The sequence below is a fragment of the Fukomys damarensis genome, unplaced genomic scaffold (genome assembly GCF_012274545.1).
Source record: "Fukomys damarensis isolate Sample0158 unplaced genomic scaffold, DMR_v1.0_HiC HiC_scaffold_7, whole genome shotgun sequence".
Taxonomy (NCBI): domain Eukaryota; kingdom Metazoa; phylum Chordata; class Mammalia; order Rodentia; family Bathyergidae; genus Fukomys; species Fukomys damarensis.
Window position 1 is genome coordinate 28,011,325 of NW_022900919.1, and position 18,847 is coordinate 28,030,171.

Below are 18,847 nucleotides of genomic sequence, written 5' to 3' on the forward strand. Positions count from 1 at the left end.
TTTTTTTCCATGTGTACAGGGGTAACACATTGCACTAAATATGTAAGGTCATATCTATGTGGGTTTGATTACAGAAACTAATAAAGTATTCTCTAAATAATGAAAAAAAGAATAAGATAAGACTACAAGAGCAAGAAGCAATTTAAATATGTTAAGGGACCATTTTTATCTCCAGAATTAAGGATTATTTTAATGTTACATCATTGCCTTTTCTCTTTTACTTTCCTTTTTAGTTTTATTTTAGGATTCTCTATTTGTAATGTTCACACAGAGATTTCTTTGATTGAAATAGCAAATAGTTTCTCTGGTGTGAAAAACTATAATAGTACACAGGATCCTAATGTGATAATTAATAATGTGAAATAGGAAGTAAAGGGCTAAAGGTATAGGGAAAGTGGGAAGGGTGGGGGAAAGGTAATAAGGGAGAGGAAAAAAATATGAGAAACTGAAAAAATGGAAATAAAGTTTGTAAATGGGGAGGGGAGGAGGGGGTGAAGGGAGGGCAGGGACAAGGTGAAAAAATGAGAATCAAGACCTATTATGTAAAGGTACAGGATCCCAATGATGAATGTAACTGTATTGTATACCTAGATTGTACCAATAAACTCAATAAAAAGAAAAAAAAAAAAAGGAGGCAGCAAGCAGCAATTTATCCCTGAGGCCAGACTCACTGCGTGGGAATGAGATGGCTCGAACCTGCAGATGCATGGTGACTACTGGCCACCCCAGAGGCCTCTATGGAGAAATGCATCAGCGGAACTGAGCAGTGGACTGCAGTGGCTAATAAGTTACTCAGGTTCAGATGTCTCCCAGGAAAACTGGTGGTCATCTTGGATAGAGGCTGAGCTCAGAACACAGAACAGCTGCAGGTCGGCTCCATCTAGTGGCTCCCAGTGTCACACTGAGGTGACAAGTCCAAGCCAGCAAGAAGTACACTGCCTGTTACAGGCTCAACAAATCCAATTCTAGCCTCACAGACAAAATTCAGGCTCAACTTCAATGGAACTAAAGTTGCAGTCATAGAGATAAGGCTGGCTTGCTGGGATTAATCAACTTGGATCTGCAGAGTTAATCAAGTCTGTCTTCCCACGTTGTCTACCACTGACAGCAGAGACATGCCTTGCAGTGGACATTTTTTTCCTTTTCTTCTCTCTTTTTTTTTTTTTTTGGTCTCTCTTTTCTTTTGTTTTTCTTTTGTTTTTTCTTGATTGTTTTTATATGAATGTGAACATGGTGGTCTCCAGTTTATTTGTTATTCTGTTCTGTTTTTTGGGTTTTTTGTTTTGTTTTGTTTTTTGGTACTAGGGATCAAACACGAGTCCTTGTACTTATGAAGCAGGCACCGGAACAACTGAGCTAAATCCACCACCCTGTTCTGTTTTGATTTCTTCCTTCTCTTTCCCTCTTGCCTTCTTTACCAGTTTCCCAAAGTTTGTATGACCTTCCTTTGTCCTCCAGCCTTGCTTCTAATCTCTTCCTCTCCTTCTATTTCTCTAACTCCCCAATTCCCTTTAAATTTCTTCCCTGGGAGTAATATCACCATATTGAGAGCTTAATTACTGCATATAATTTTCTGGGTTTTTTTAGATTTTGTTATAACATCACAAATCTAGTTCACATGCTTAACGGTGACAAATTAATAGTTATGACAGTTTGTCATTTTCTAGGCTGTGTTTGATGCTACTGTTATTGTTGATTGTATTATTTTAGCTGAGGTGACATAATTATTCTAATCAGTTGTTCTTCCTGGTATTTCCTAAGGGACATAAAAATACTATGGACCAGTGCCGAAGAACCAGGAGCTGGGGCAGTAGGTGAGTAGGTGACAACTTCTCCTTCCCAATAAACTGAAGAGGCAGGATCTTGCAACAGACTCAAAGCCCAAAAGTCAGCTACACCTGAAGACACCTCTGAGAGGTAGTCATTGCCTAAGGGTTCTAATACTAGCAATAAAGCCACTTGCCATAAGCAATTTACAAGCGTCAACCCAGGAATTAAACTAAATAGAAAATGAGAAGACACTTAAACCAGATGAAACCCCAGATTTTCAGCTCACCAAAGGCAAACCCAGGGGGAAATGAGGTAGAAAAATCTAAAAGTTATGTATGTGGACTCTCTGAAGTGGTAACAATGGCAGAAATAAAACAGGTGAATGAGGCTCTAGAAAAAAAATTAAAGCATACATAATTTTACAGATAACTACAGAGATGGTGATTATAATGAAAGACACGTTTAGTGACTCTAAAGCAGATACAGATTTAAATAAATAGAGGAGCTTAAGAAAAATGTTGGAAATCATGAAGGTCCAGCACAGAAAAGAAATAGAATACATGAATATTTCAATATTTCTTTTTTTTCTTTTATTTTTTTGGTATCAGGGATTGAACTTGGGTCTTTGCGCTTGCAAGGCAGGCCACCAAGCTGCTGAGCTAAATCCCCGGCCTGAATATTTCAATATTTCAATGGAATACATGGATACATTCAAACAGATGTAAAGGAGATTAAAAATTTCATTGAAAGTATATGCAGCAGGATGAGCCAACAAGAGGACAGATATCAGATATAGAAGACAGGATTGCAGCTAGAGATCATGAAAAGAAAGATTTTTTAAAAATAGCAAACAGAACCAGAAGAAACCAATCCAGCAGATGCTTGATGATGCAAAAAAGAATGATATAAGATTGATTGGAGTCAATGAAAAAGCAGGAGACAGCACGAATGATGTTTAAAAAAACTTGTTCACAGAAGTAATGCTGTTAGGTGATACAAAAAAGAATAACAGAAGATTGATCAGAGTCAATGAAAAAGCAAGAGACAGCACAAATAATATTTTTAAAAAACTGTCCACATAAGTAATGCAGAAAATTTCCCAAACAGGGAAAAAGAATTTGACATACAGATAAGTGAGGCCAATTAGCCATGATAAAATAAAAATCTATACCAAGGCATGTAATAGTCAAGATCCCAGAAATCTAACACAAAAACAGTATTAAAAGCTGTTAGAAGGGCCAGGGATTTAGCTCAGTGTGCCTGCCTCACAAGTGGAAGGTCCTGAGTTCAATCCCCAGTACCAAAAAAAAAAAAAAAAAAAAAAAAAAAATGCTGTTAGAGAAAAGGAACAAATCTTCTATAAAGGATAGCTCATCAGAATCACAGCCAATTTCTCAACAGAAACCCTCACATCAAGGAAAGCTTGAAGTATTTCAAGCCCTAAAAACAAAAACAAAAACAAACCTCCAACCCAGATTGATGGACCCCACAAAACTATCTTTTAAAATTGACACAAAAATAAGATACTTTCATGACAAAGAACACGTGAGGAAATTCACGAACACCAAACCAGCACTCCAAAGTGTTCTGAAAGTTACTCTAGAAAGAAATAACAAGGACTGTAACTCCATGAACCCCCAACAGAATGAACTCACTAGGAAAGGCAAGAAATTAAACAGAGGAGGAAAAAGTGGAGCCAACAACAGGAAAATAACATGACAAAGATAAGTCAATACGTATCAGTCATAACCATCAATATTAGGGGTCTCAATTCACCAATCAAAAGAAACAGACTGGCAGAATGGATCAAGAAGCAAGATCCAACAATATGCTGCATATAAGAAACACATTTAATACAAAAAGAAATCCATAGACTGAAAGTCAAAGGATGGAAAAAAAATACTCTATGTGACAGGAATCCACAAAACGTAGTAGTTATTATCTTTGCAGACAAAGTGGATTTCAAGCCAAGACTGATTAAGAGAGACAAAAAAGGTTACTACATCCTTGTAAAGGGAACAATCCAAGAGGAAGAGATAAAAATCATGAATACATATGCACCAAACAGCAGGGCATCCAATTATATAAAACAAATATTAATACATATGAAAAATCAAATAAGCACTAAAACAATTGCAACAGGAGACCTCCATACCCTACTGTCACAAATAGACACATCAACTAGACAAATAATCAACAACAAAATATTAGAACTAAACCAAACTTTTGAACAAATGGACTTAGTAGATGTCTATAGTGTTCTACACCACATCAGAATACACATTCTTCTTAGCTGCACATGGCATGTTCTCCAAAATAGACCACATATTAGCTCACAAACCATGCTTAAATAAATAGAAAGGAATTAAAATTATCCCATGCATATTATCAAACCATAGTGCAATGAAATTGGAAATCAATGGCAAAAAAAAAAGCTGTAAGAACTTCACAAACACATGGAAATTAAATAACACCCTCCTGAACAACCAATGATCACAGATGAAATTAAAGAAGAAATTACAGTTTCTACAATAATGTCAATGTAACATATCAGAATTTATGGGACACAATAAAAGCAGTCCTATGAGGGAAATTTACAGCAGTGAATTCTCATATCAGAAAAACAGAGTGAGCTCAAATAAAGAACCTAATGCTGACCCCTAAACCTCTACAAAAAGAAGAGCAACCCAAGCCCAATGCTTGTATGAGGGAGGAAATTATAAAGATCAGAGCAGAAATTAATGCAATTGAGACTAAGAAAACGATACAAATTATTAATGGTTCTTTGAAAGATTAAATAAAATTGACAAACCCTTAGCCAATCTTATCAAAAAAAGGAAAGACTCAAATCCAAGCAATTAGGAATGAAAAGGGTTTAATCACAACAGATCATTCAGAAATCCAGAAGATCATCAATACCTACTTCAAGAACTTGTATTCTAATTAGTATGGAAAATAAGAAATAAACAGATTCCTGTATACATATGAATTACTAAAGCTGAATCAAGAGGATACAAAAATTCTAAATAAACCAACATCAGTCAATGAAATTGAAGATGTAATTACAAACCTGTCAACAAAGAAAAGGACAGGCCCTGGCAGATTTATTGCTGAATGCTACAAGAAATTTAGAGAAGACCTAGTGCCACTACTTCTCAAACTCTTTAATGGCGTTGAAAGGGAAGCAATCCACCCAAATTCATTCCTGGAAGCAAGCATTACCCTCATATCAAAACTACAGAAGGATCCAACCCAAAAAGAGAACTACAGGCCAATCTCCATAGTGAACATACATGCAAAAAAAAAAAATCCTCAGTAAGATACTGACAAACAGAATGTAGCTAATCATCAAAAAGATTATATACTATTACCAAGTAGGATTCATCCATTCCCGGGGATGCAGGGATGGTTCAACATATGCAAATTAATAAATGTAATATACCATATTAACAGAACCAAGGACAAAAACCATATGATCATCTCAATAGATGCAGAAAAAGCATTTTACAAAGTCTAACACCCATTAATGATAAAAATACTACAGAAAACTGGGATAGTCTTTATTCTCAATCTGATAAAAGCCATCTATGACAAAATAGCCAATGTTATACTAAACGATCAAAAACAGAGCTTTCACTCTAAAATCAGGAATAAGACAAAGATATCCACAGTTAGCACTCTTATTTTATTTTATTTCATTTTATTTTATTGAGACAGAGTCTCACTAATGTAGCCTAGGCAGGCCTTAAACTCAGGTCAATCCTCCTGCCTCAACCCCCACCCCCAGCCCCCATGGTGGTATGACAGGCATGTACCACCACACCTGGCCTACTCTCACTACTCTTATTAATTATAGTTCTGGAAGCATAAGCCAGAGCAATTAGACAAAAGAAATAAAGGAATAAGGATAGAAAAGAAATAAGTTAAATCATCTGTATTTGGGGATGACATGACATTCCATCCACACAGCCACTGGGTGTGTCTGTGTCTGTGTCTATTCCTGGGCTACATTCTAAGGATGATACCTACCAGCCTTTGGTTGAGCACACCCCCTCCACCATTTTTCTTCTTTCAGACTGTCCTGGTCTTTGCTTTCCCATATACAGTTAGACTCATATTTTCAAGTTCAACTGACTTTATGATAGTAACTCTTCCTGTCCAAAATGTGGTATACCTCTTGCTTTAATTCTTAATATCTTTTAGTAATTATGTATATTTTTGGCATGAGTATAAATAGTAAAATACTTTCTGACCATTTGTTGATGGTACTGTATATAAAAATGCAGATGGTTTTCACTTTATGACTGCTTAGCAGCCAGCAACTTTAAACTTTGGTATTAATTGTGATGCTTTGTTTACATATTGCTTCCAATTTTCTACACCATAATTATCTGCAAATGAGTTTTATTTCTTCCTTTCTAATCCTAATACATATTGGTTTTTGTTTTTTTTTTACAGTGCAATGGCTAGGTCCTCCAGTTCAATGTTTAACAAAAGCTATGACAACAAATATCCTCATCCTGTGTTACAGTAAAAAAAATTCTTGTAATATTTTAGCATTTTGTACATGGTTTGTTAAAGGTTTTAATAGAAATCTTTAGCATGTTATGAGAGTTGTCTTATATTCTTGGTTCATTAAGAGAAACTAGTATGAATAAGTCCTTGAATTTTACTGCATGTTTTTTCATTTATTGAGATGACTAGTTTTTCACCTTTAATCTATCAATGTGATGAGCTGGAGTGATCAATTTTCTAATATTAAACCAATCTTGAATTCTGGAATCAATTCACTTGGATGGGTATATAGGGACTTTACCTTTAGGGATTTTTTCTTTGTATTAAAGCATATTTGCACCAGTTTTTAAAAAAATAAAGCATATTTTGAATGCTATTAATCTAGCAGCTCTAATCCTTTTAATTTTTTATATGATTGCAGGTGGCATATCTTTTTTACCAATACAATAACTTTAAATATTTCTGTGCCTTTATACATCGGTATATCCCTTACAAATAAATGGCTGTTTTTTGTTTTGTTTTTGGCCAATCTTCCCATTTTAATTTTGTCCGAGTGCATTTATTAAAACTAATGATGTAGTGGACTTTTTTCTATCTTCTTATGTAATTTTAATGTGTCCTACATTTACTGTTTGTTCTTAATCCCTCCTTCCTTGCCCTCTTTTACATTCAGGATTTAAATTTCTTGTTCCGTTTTTTTCCCCTTCAGATTTCACAGGTTATAATCCCTATGCTTATTTTTTAATGATTAACCTAACCAGGTGAACTTAGTACAGTTAGATACAGGGAAGTTGAGTTATAGTTCAACTATAAACACGATACCACCCTAACGATTATCTATGAAGGTTGTGATGCCTGAGGTGGCAGATTGTTTTGCTACCAGTGAGATGGAATGGGAGGGACCTGGAATCAGAAGTGGCTGACCTTTTAGTACTGGAAGTCTGAATGATGGAGGGGTTTTCTCTTCTTCCTTTTTCTTTTTGCCCTTCTTTCTGTTCCTGCTGCTACCATCCTATGATCTTCAATAAACATAGCTACTTAGCTGCTTGGCAATTCTTTCATGGTCATGTACAAGAACTTGGACTACTTTTGGCCTATTCAACTGCAACAAACTTATCATATGACATTAACAAAATCTTCACCTTCTGTTCTAGTTATCAACAGATATGAAAAAACCAACCCAAAGTTTAGTGGCTTCAAATAACCATTATCATCATTTGTGGTTCTGTGGCTTAACTGTGTTCATGTGATCATACTCAAACAGTGGCAGTGGCAGTGGCTGGAGAAATCCTGAAGAATCCATGTATAAAATGACTCACTCAAATGGTTAGCAAGTGACAGTGGCTCTTTTGTTTGCTCAGCTGACCACCTGAATGTTGCCAGGTGATTCAAACTTAGTATGTGACAGCTGGGCCTGAAGAGGGCATTGCAAGAGACTCAGAAGAATTTGCAAGACTCCCTGTTATGTATACTTGAAGTCACACAGCATCACTGCTGTTGTTTCTATTGGTTACACAGGGCCAGCCCTGACTTGGTGAAAAGGGACAGAACAACAGCATAAATACCAAGATTGTGTTTCATGGAAAGGAGAGAAAATCTTCGATTACCTGGATAAAATCTTAACACTAAATTATGCTCCCCCAACTTACATATTGTTTTTGTCCTATATTTTAGTTCTCACGTTTTATTTCTTAGTCATTATTATTATTGTTTATATATATATTATCTTTTTTCTTATATGTATCTACATTTATATTTTCTTATCTTTTTCCACATATTTGTCCACATTTTTCTTAACATTCTTCTTACATCTTAGGTTTATCAGCTAAGATACTCTCGCTTCTCTGTAGAGCATATTGAGGAATTTATTGTTACTCAGGGTCATATAAGTAAACCACTGTGGTTTTTGTTGGAAAAATGCATTCATTTCCCCTACGTCTTGGAGAATTGATTCATGGTGTACAATATTAGCTGATTCTATGTCTCAGCTATTTTTCCATCTTCTGGCTACAGTTAAAAGTCATCCCTTATTTGCAGGTAATTGCTCTTTTCTTCCTAGTTATTTCTAGTTATTTTAAAAATCTTTTTAACTATATTGTTTTGTCTTTCATTATAATGTATTTAGTTGTGGGTCTGTGTATGGGGTTTGTTGAATTTTCTGCATCCAAGAATAGCTGCTTTTCAACAACTTTGAAAAATTCTCAGTCATTTTCTCTTCATATACTTTCTTTCTATTGCTTCCTTCTAGAAGTCTCATTAAACCTAATATTTCAGTGTTCCATTTGTATATCTTCTTTCTGTATTGTGTGCACATGTGCGTGTATGTTGAATTCTGACTAACTCAGTTGTATTCATCCTCTAGCTTGTTATTTTTCTCTTTAACTGCATCTCTGATGTTTAGGTCATCCACTGAGCTTTTAATTTCAACTGTATGTTCATTTCCAGATGGTCTATTTGACTTTTATTCAAACCTGATTATTCATTTTGTGACCACTTTGTTCTTTGGTCACGTTTTAAGCTTATTATGAGGGACCTGGCCAGGAGTGAATGAATACATTGAATGATTAAACTGTGGGACAAAAGCACATAGGCTCTACGAGGAGTGAATGGTTAAAGTTTTGGGCAAAAGCACATAGGCTATGTGAGAATTGAATGGTTAAATAACAAGAAGTTTACATTAGTAAAGTATGTTGTGTCTGGCCATTGGTCCTTCCCTTTTCCCCAAGAAAAACTGCTTAGCCTTGAGATTGTTCTTGGCCTGAACTGCTTTTTCTCTTGGGTTTTTTTCCCCCCTCTTACACTGATATTCTAAATAAAATCCAGAAAGTTCTTGGCCTGCAAGTTTTTTCTTATCCTAGAATCTCTCTAATAGCTGGGTGTTCTCAGTGGAGAAACAGTCTTGCTGGGCTTCTCAGGGACTGAACTAACTCTCATTTCTGAGTAATCATTTCATCCTCCATAATGGCCTTGGTCACATATTGTGACAACTTATATTTTCATCTTAGACACAGTAAACATAGTTATTTTATATTATCATTAAGTTTCTGAAAGCTTTGCAAGTCTGATTCTCCTGTATAATTTCTGTGATCACTGGCTCTCACTAATGGTGCATGTTTCCTTCTGATTTGATTTCATTGACCTTGTGCTCCTCAGAATGTTACCTGTGGGTGTCATCCGGGGTCTAGGCCAAGGCTGCAACTCTTCAGACGTCCTCTGCAATTATTTAAGTGAGTCTCCTGGATACACTACTATTCTGTAACTATCTGTAATTAAATTCCCAACTTGGAGCTAGAGATTTATCTTAGTGGTTCTGCCACTGCCTCAAAAGGGCAAGGTTCTGAATTTGATCCCCGGTCACAAAAAAAAAAAAAAAAAAAAAAAAAAAAAAATCCCAGAAGATTTTTGGAAGCATACAGATATTTAACAAGTATCTCAAATCAGCATGCATTTATGAATTCTCGGGGGAGCCTTTGCCCTCTTGCTGAGGTGGCTGCCTGCCTTACTGTCTATGCAGGGGGTTTCTACCTTGTCCTTCCTCACAATGAACATTACACTTTTATACTAAAGGATCACACATTTCCCTTCTTAGGTAAAGGGAATAATTATCTTCTGCTGTTTACAAAGCAGTCAAAGAGAAACATCAGATTTCTATATATGGCAAAAATCCTCAAGGAAAAAGCTAGTGTATTTTAAGAAGTTTCTGACTTTTGTTTGATAATGTTCTCTGTACAATCTTTCACTTTTGTGATTGTATATGTATGTATATCAATGCTAGCTGTTTCCATCTAGAGGACATCATAAGGTGCTTGGTCCACCATAATGCCAAAAACTGAAATTATTTCATTTTATATAGAGTCTGCCAAAAAATGTATACACACATCAGCAGCTGCCTGTACTAGTAACTGTCTAGAAGTTAACCACTTTGAGCAGCTCTTGTAATCAAAGGTAACTTGTATTAATTTCAGTATGTCTCAAAAATTTAGTATTAAAGTATTTATACAAATTTCTCTTTTCTTGATATATATATTTTCTGGCAGGAAAATGCATATGTGTGTGTGTGTGTGTGTGTGTGTGTGTGTGTGTATATAAAATCTCAACACATTTTATACATGTTGCCCTACCGCTCTCTAGTAAAATCATGCCAATTTATACCACATTTATCAGTCTGCTAATCAAAAACTATCAATTTTAATGTCTTAGGTTAGTCTATGTAATATTTTTTCAATTAAAAATGAGGAACAGGTAAAAAAAAAAATCTATGTTCTGCTGTCCACAGATCTAAAAAGAAACAAACAAAACAGGAAGAAAAAGAATTTTTAAAGAATCAGCTCATATTTTAAAGAACAGTGGTTAAGAGCAAATCTAGGTTTGGTGCTCTTGGGCAGGCTGACCATGCACAGGCCTCATACTCTACCTGTAAAATGGGCACAACAGTAGGGACTTAGAGAAAAGTCAAAATTATCCAGTAAGAAGGTGCTATGGCTTATGTCTAGAGCATCATGTGGTCAGAGGTGGGGCTTTTCAGAGGTGGCTGGATCTTTCCAGAAGTGTGATACTGGGAATAAGGATGTGATGCTGGGATAAAGGGTGTATGATTACTAAATTATTCCACTGATTGGTTTGGCATAGTTCTGGGTAATGGGAAGACCCACCCTGGGTATGAGTGCTACCTGTCCAAAGGGCATGTAGCCTGGATACAATATAAGGGATAGGAAGTGGGCTGCTGCTGCTGTTTGCTGCTTCTCTACTTTGCTGCTTTGGTACCTTCTGTCTACCATAAACTGTTTCTTTTCTATAACGCCCTTCTTCCATGCCACCCTGTCTTGAAGCCAGCCAACTATGAAATGAAACCTCTACAAACTGTGAGTTAAATAAACTTTTCCTTCTTTAACTTTGGGTGTCAGGTATTTTGTCTCAGCAATGAAAACTGTAACTAAGACAGACAATGTTGGCATAGCACAGAGCCTGACATGATAAGATAAAATCCCCAAATCTAGTGGTTAACATTACCAACCTATTCCAAGTGACTCTTGGTGAGTGGGGCCACTGAGATCTGACCCAAGTCTTCTTGAATCCAAAGCCCACAAGAAGCCTTTGCAATCTGCACATGGTTATAGGACACAAAGACTCCTGTCGCCTGAGATTTCATGCCACAAATTTTCAGTGTGCAGTCAGCTGCCTACTTCCTCAGTAAGTCCCACAAGGAAGTGGGGTTCCTTCCTGGTGGGTGACAACACTGATGAATATGCTTGAACTTACTTAGCCATGTACTTACAGAAGATAGATGATATTAAGCCTTCCAAACAGCTTCTGGGTAAATTTTCTAATGAGTTTTTGGATACAATAAATATCCTGTGATTCTGTTCTTCGGCAGTGAACCACTTCTACCTTTCCTCTGGGAGAAGTGAGTACAGACATTTCGTCTCCTGTCCCCAAAAGAGAAAATAGTGCACATTAGTCTGAGATGACAAGTTGTTCAGTTACAGAACTCACAAACCAGGCATTAACTCAATTTCCACATGGTCAGAGAATACTGCTGTGACACACTGGGAGTCCCCTGGGAGTGTTTGTGTTGACAGTCTCCACAAGCCAGCTGAAGTGATTCTGCATTGGATAATAAAGCTTCTGAGATTTCACCTGTCTAGAAATCCCAACTATATTCTTTGTTTCCAACAAAAGTGCTTCAAAAACTTCTAATAACAGGACTGAAAAACACTGAAAGGGTTTATTTACTGATTCAGTGTCCAGTATATTTAATCACCCACTTCACCTACAACATGTGGTCAGGAGGTGCAGGGAAATACTGGGAGCTGCTACCCATCTCCCAAAGAGTTCCCCAAGCTGGAACCCTGAAGACAGCAATCTTGAGACATACTTGAAAACAAAACAAATAAATAAACAAAAAGTTATGTGGCCAAATGAGTGGATGAAAAGTCTTCCTGAGGGGTCACCTCAGCCATTGCTATGGTTGGAAGTATCCCCAGAAGCACACGTGCTTGGTCATTTGCCTACAGCATTCCTAGAAGTGTCTTCATTAGGAAGAGAGGTGTATTGGAAGGAAGCTGGGTCACTGTGGACTGTCCTTGAAGGAATAGTGGGACCTGGGCCTTTACACTCTCTCTCTGCCCCCCCTCTCTTTTTCTCTCTCTCCCCTTTGGGCCTCTCCTCTGTCATATACTCCCACCAGGAAATACAGGGATGCCACAGCCCAAAGCAACAGGGCCATACAGCCATGCACCAAAACCTTTGAAACTGTGAGCCAAAATAAACCTTTTCTCCTGGTAAGCTGATATCTCAGGTATTTTGTCACAGTGATGGAAAGTCTTGAGAGAAGAAACCATCCCCATCACTATAAAAGGCACTCAGTAGTCATGACTACGCTATACTGTAAGTTCTCCAGAGCATAAGGGTCTTGGAAAGTCCTGCCATACTTCCCGCCTCCCTTCTGCTGATCTGCTTGTATAACCCTTGCCTGCTGTTTCCCGGCTGCTGTTTCCCCTCCATTAAGAAAAAGCTCTATAGAAATATAAAGGTATAAAAATGAAACTAAACTTCTGTTCAATGCTCTCAAGGCGACAGAAATACCTTGCTGAGCCACTGACAATAAAGCTGTTTTTGCTCTTATCTCCATGTTCCAGTGCTCCGTCCGTGTATCCCACCTTTTCTCCTGCTTGAGACTAACACAACCATTAAAGGCTTTGAGAAACTCCACAACAGTGATGTACTTTCCCAATCCTTTCTAAGCAGAATCTTTAATGGCAGCAACAGTGGAGAAAAGTTCTACAACAACACTTTGGGAAATGCTGCTGACAGGAATAGGAGGCCATACCATGGCTTTAACCTTCCTCAGTGTCTCAGTCTGTCTTTCTCTCTCTTCTTCCTCCCTAATGAAAATGGATTTATTATAGACTAATCAGTGAACTTAAAAACGGGGAAATTCGTTTTCGCATCACGTCGCCCCGCGGACTGCGCCGTGGACTCACCTCTCAGCCACTCCAAAGGCCTCACTCCACCCTGGCTCGGGTGGATGCGTGGCCTGGTTACCACGGAAACGGTACCGCCTCCGTCGCGGCGCGTGCGTGACGTCATAGGTCAGCGGTGAGTTCCGCTTCCGGTTCCGGGCGCAGCCTTGTTTTTAAATTTTGCAGTCGGCGATCCTTCTAAGCAGATTTCTGGTGTCTGGCGCGGGCGTTGATCCTGAGAGGTTGGCCCCGCCGACATGGCGGCCTCCACAGCGGCCGGGAAGCAGCGAATTCCCAAGGTGGCCAAGGTAGATGACTGCAGGAACTGCGGGGCCCAGGAGAGGGTACCCAGGAGGAAGAGTGCTGTCCGGGGAAGCTCCCCCGAGCCCGAGGGGAAGACCGGAGGGATGCTGTCATCTTCGGGGGTCGTGTTCCCCCGGGTGCTATTATCACCCGGAATCCTGTGCTCCTCCGTCCACCGCGCGGCTCGCTGGCGGAGCTTATGTTTAGAGGAGGAGGAGCTTTGCATTTAGCAGTTTTCTAGGGAAATGAAGCGTTCTCTGTCTGGAGTACACGCGGGTGTAACTGGGCTCAGGGCTGAGCGAGGGATCAGTCACCCTCGCCGAGGACATCACACTTCAACTGAGAGTGAAGGCTGTACGGGAGTTAGCTCAGCAGGTAGTGGAGAGTTTGATGGTAGCATAATGTGAGCTACTTAAACGGGTTTGTCTGATGGTTTCATGGATGCCTGATGCTGACCAAGGACTGAATATGTGGCCAGCCTGATGCTCACCTTTTACAGATACCTTTCCTCCAATCTGTTATTTTCAGCTTAGAGCTCCCTCCAGTCTGGCCTTTAGGTACTTTGTTTAGATGACTTCCACAGGTTCGCATATAAACACTCAGTGCTCTTTAAGAGCGAGCTATCATTATTCCACATGATATTAAGTCATATTACTTACAAGTCAATTCTATAACTACTTTTTTGGATCAAGATATGGTCTCACCATGCTGTCCCAGGGGCTCTAATGATCCAGCCGCCTTAGCCTCTCTGGTAGTTGGGACTTCATGTTGTACCACTATACCTGGCCTTTCCATCCCATAAATTTTTATTGGGTACCACAGATTCAACAAAAATTGGATGCCAAGGGAGAATATATAAGCCAATAAATATTTCAACCCAATAAAAAAAAATTGGATGCCAGCCACATAATGTAATTTAAACTTGTCTCATAGCCAAATTTGAAAAAGCAAAATCAGGTGACTTTAATTTTAATAATATATTGTATTTAATGTAATATATCTAAAATATTATAATTTCAACATGTCATCAATATAAAAACGTTCAATGAGGTAATTTGATCTTTTTTTTTTCTTTGTATACTAACTTTTACAGGCCAGTGTGTATTTTACACTTACAGCCCATCCCACTTTGGCCTCACCAAAAAGACTTGCAGTCACTGTGTTGGACAGCATTACTCTGAGACCTCGAGAAGCATAGAGTCTAATGATGAGAACAGAATAAGTTTAAATTGATTTAAAATACCAGATATAGTGGTACCTGCCTATAATCCCAGCACTTGGGAGGCTGAGGTAGAAGAATTGACATGAGTTTGAGGCCAGCCTGGGCTACATAGTGAGACTGAGACCCTAATCAGTCATTTGACTTAAAATACAGTGAAGAACCCAACCAACTGGTCCACTAGGAGCAGTAAAATAAGTTGAAGAATTCTGTAAATAGAGGTTGTTTACATCCTGATAAAGCAGAGCCTCCAGTGAGAATTTTACCTAAATAGCCATAGAGTTTATTATGCTCATCTAAAAGGGAAAATTTCCTTTTTTATTTTTGCCACCTTTTTCTCTTGAGACTTTTAACTTTATAATTGATTCTGTGTACGAGACAGAAAACAAAAATTTTAATCAGCCTCATGGAGAAATGTGAATATGTCATACAAAAAAGGCATCTTGTAATCATACTTAAGTTCACATTCTAAAAAGTGTATGCTTGTTTCTTAAACCTTTTTAAACCTTGTATGAAGAACTTCTACCAGAAATAGGAATGTCTTCTTTCCTAAAAGGTGAAAAACAAAGCCCCAGCTGAAGTACAGATAACTGCTGAGCAACTCTTAAGAGAAGCCAAAGAAAGAGAACTTGAGCTTCTGCCACCTCCACCTCAGCAGAAGATCACAGATGAAGAAGAATTAAATGATTACAAGCTAAGGAAAAGGAAGGTCAGTCAGCATGGTATCTTACAGTCTGTCAAACTGGTGTGAGTCTATAACATATGATGAGATTAGTATTTGTAACCACTTGAATAATACAACTTCTGATTATTGCATTTCATTGAATGGTATAAAACATTATCATGAGTGGTCTCTTTAATAGAAATTAAATCTGCCAGAGACATGATTTTTGGTGCTGAACCAAGATGGGTGGCTGTTTGACAGATGGAACCATTGACACTTGGAAGAGTGGTACAGGCCACCTGCCAGGTCTACACTGGGCACTTCTATGTGCTTCAGGAGCTGTCATGCGGAAAGAACCATGGGAAGCCTGTGGGGTTTGATTCGACCTCTAGAGTATGGATTATTTTAAACCATTAATCTTGTATCTGCTTAATTATTTTCAATGAAATATGTATAAAATTCTAAGAATTACTAAGAGGATTTAAAGTAGTTCTCAAAAATGTTTTCTTCTGAAGAACATATTAAAAAGTATCTGGTGCCATGAGCAACAGGAGAAAACAGCAACAAGTCTGCTAATTCTTCATTTTTTGAATTAGCAATCATTTTGTCTTTACATGGAAGACTTTAAAAGATATTTGTGACTGTAACCTCTCATAGTGAGTTGCTTATTCCTCAGGGGTCCCTGGTTGTAGTTTTCTTAAATAAGAACAAAATTAATACCTTTTTAGTACGAAGTTTACAACAGACAAAGGGTGGTGTCATTTGTAATCATTTTCCCATTAACTTGATCTTCTTGCCTTCTCCCAGACTTTTGAAGATAACATAAGAAAAAACAGGACAGTGATTAGTAACTGGATAAAGTACGCACAATGGGAAGAAAGTCTAAAGGAAATTCAAAGGTAAAATTATTGAGTGGACAATTTTGTATATAAGGATGTCACAAATTAACATACAAAAAGAAGAAATTATTGCTGATAGTGTAATTTCATGTGCAAAGTTGTCATACATAAACAGGTTAAAAAGTGGAAAAAGTTAAGGCACAAGTTAAAGAGTGTGCCTTTGGTGACGGTTGTCAGCTTGTGTTCCATGGAACCCCATGGTTATTCTGAGAGGCCTCAGAGGCACTAAAATGATGGTCCCAGTGAAAGAGGGAGGTGGGTCTTGCCAGCACACTCTACATAGAGAGGTATGGAGTCTGCTGTATTCATCTGCTTTCTACGTTACTGAGATTTCAAAAGTAAAAGTACTGAGCTGAAAACCAACGGCCAGTAAGATAAAAATTGTAACCCATCCCTTCCTGTCATCCAGCCTTTCGGAATTCACCTCTGTTCCTCTGCTTCTGCTGTCTTGTGTATCTGCCTCTGCCTGAATACATCATTTCTTCTGCTGTGACTTGGCAATGCTGTGCTGTGGAGTAGCGCCCTTCCCATGAGCATGGGCCTCCTGGCCAGCCAGAACTCTTCCTCAGGTTCACAACTCCTGCATTGCCTATTCCTCAGACTGTTTCTCCAGACATTGCTTCTTCCACTCTGCTTCCCATGTAGATATGAAAATCATGTTTTATCTTGTTGCATTATAGTTCTATGCTTGTCTATCATTCTAGTAGACTTTGTAAGGTACCAGAGAATATTCTGCTCACGTTTTATCAGAGCCCAGCTTATGGTGGATACCCAGATGCAGATAGCTTGAAATAACTGCTACATATGTTATATGTACTGTTTCTCATACCTCCAAATCTTCTTAAGGGCCCGATCCATATACGAGCGTGCTTTAGATGTAGACTATCGAAATATCACACTCTGGCTGAAATATGCAGAAATGGAAATGAAGAACCGCCAAGTCAACCACGCCCGAAATATCTGGGACAGGGCCATAACAACTCTGCCGAGAGTCAACCAGTTCTGGTAAGTTCCTCATCTAACAAAACACCATTTGTAAACTAGGGAAGTTCCACACTTCTGTGTATTTATTGTATTTACATGGTCATCATCATTGTGTATAAGTAATGTCCTATGTTTTCTTTAAACATACTCTAAATGTTTTTTAATGTCTCACAGTCTGTCAAATCATAATCTTTTTTATTTCTTTTTATTGAGTTTATTGGTACAATCTAGGTATACAATACAGTTACATTTATTATTGGGATCCTGTACCTTTACATAATTGGACTTGATTCTCATTTTTTCCCCTTGTCCCTGCCCTCTGTACACCCCTTCCTCCCCTCCCCATTTACAAACACTTTATTTCCATTTTTTCAATTTCTAATATTTTTTTCCTCTCCCTTATTACCTTTCCCCTACCCTTCCCACTTTCCCTACACCTTTAGCCCTTTACTTCCTATTTCACATTATTAATTATCTCATTAGGATCCTGTGTACTATTATAGTTTTTCACACCAGAGAAACTATTTGCTATTTCAGTTAAAGAAATCTCTGTATGAACATTAAAAATAGGGAATCCTGAAATAAAACTAAAAAGGAAAGTAAAAGAGAAAAGGCAATGATGTGACATTAAAATAATCCTTAATTCTGGAGATGAAAATGGTCCCTCAACATATTTAAATTGCTTTTTGCTCTTGTAGTCTTCTTATTCTTTTTTTCATTATTTAGAGAATACTTTATTAGTTTCTGTAATCAAACCCATGTAGATATGACCTTACATATTTAGTGCAATGTGTTACCCCTGTACACATGGAAAAAAAATTTTTTTAATTAACATTTCTAGACCAATATGGTTGTCCATTTCCGTACAAAGCCAACTCAACACAGTAAGTCGGGATAACTTTTTCCAAAGTTGACAGCACCGTAAAGTTTCCCAAAATTCAATTTATATATGTGTGTGTGTGTGTATATTTATATTTATATAAAAAGACTGATAATAGCAGTATGTTATGCATCGATAGCAGCAACAGCTTTTCCAGGTTCTGCAGTCATCTGAACAAAATTATAGACATTCAGCACATTCCATTAAAAAAAAAGCCAATCAAAAAAACAAAGAAAAGAATACTATCCAGAAAACAGCAAAGTTCTGTTGCTGTTGTGGTACCTGGCACCATTATTTTTTATTAGCATCTTAATCATCATCTGGAAGGAGAACATTCTAGAGTAATATCATTAAATATAGCTCTGATAAAGCACAGTCACTACTGTGCATCATAAAGCAGGTACAAGATATTTTACATTCACAGAGGTATGATACAGTACCGTCCTACATCAGTAATACTAGAATCAGTTTTGGTTTGAAATGTGCTTTGTCTGCAAATAAGATTGCTACCCCTGTTTTTTTTTCTGGGCTCCTGTCACATGGAGAATTGTTTTCTATCCTATTCACTTTCAGTCTATGGGCTTCTTTTTACGCTAGGTGTGTTTCTTGTATACAACATATTGTTGGATTTTGCTTCTTATTCCATTTTGC

At 37.7% G+C, this 18,847-nt stretch overlaps 3 protein-coding genes across 17 annotated transcripts in view; 1 reads left to right on the plus strand and 2 right to left on the minus strand.

The window, feature by feature from the left end:
• The window catches only part of Cfap61 (cilia and flagella associated protein 61), a 229,134-nt gene extending 215,652 nt beyond the window's left edge, over positions 1–13,482 (minus strand). For all 12 annotated transcript variants that reach the window (XR_782193.3, XR_782192.3, XM_010634190.3 and 9 more), the window contains exons 1-2: positions 13,269–13,482; positions 11,561–11,711 (exon numbers count right to left, since the gene is read on the minus strand). Coding sequence is in view for 10 of the 12 variants with exons in the window: in XM_010634190.3 (XP_010632492.2) it covers positions 11,561–11,711; positions 13,269–13,374 (257 nt within the window). In the remaining 2 variants the exon portion in view is untranslated. The remainder of the gene's footprint in view (positions 1–11,560; positions 11,712–13,268) is intronic.
• Crnkl1 (crooked neck pre-mRNA splicing factor 1) overlaps positions 13,387–18,847 on the plus strand; it is a 17,572-nt gene continuing 12,111 nt past the window's right edge. Inside the window, exons 1-4 of the mRNA XM_010634178.3 lie at positions 13,387–13,555; positions 15,326–15,478; positions 16,241–16,332; positions 17,179–17,337. Coding sequence (XP_010632480.1) covers positions 13,505–13,555; positions 15,326–15,478; positions 16,241–16,332; positions 17,179–17,337 — 455 coding nt within the window. The 5' untranslated portion in view covers positions 13,387–13,504. The remainder of the gene's footprint in view (positions 13,556–15,325; positions 15,479–16,240; positions 16,333–17,178; positions 17,338–18,847) is intronic.
• Positions 16,186–18,847, minus strand: part of Naa20 (N-alpha-acetyltransferase 20, NatB catalytic subunit) — a 33,255-nt gene continuing 30,593 nt past the window's right edge. For all 4 annotated transcript variants that reach the window (XM_010634179.3, XM_010634181.3, XM_010634180.3 and 1 more), the window contains 2 exons: positions 16,757–16,962; positions 16,186–16,241 (listed from right to left, as the gene is read on the minus strand). In XM_010634179.3, coding sequence (XP_010632481.1) covers positions 16,202–16,241; positions 16,757–16,962 — 246 coding nt within the window. In that variant the 3' untranslated portion in view covers positions 16,186–16,201. The remainder of the gene's footprint in view (positions 16,242–16,756; positions 16,963–18,847) is intronic.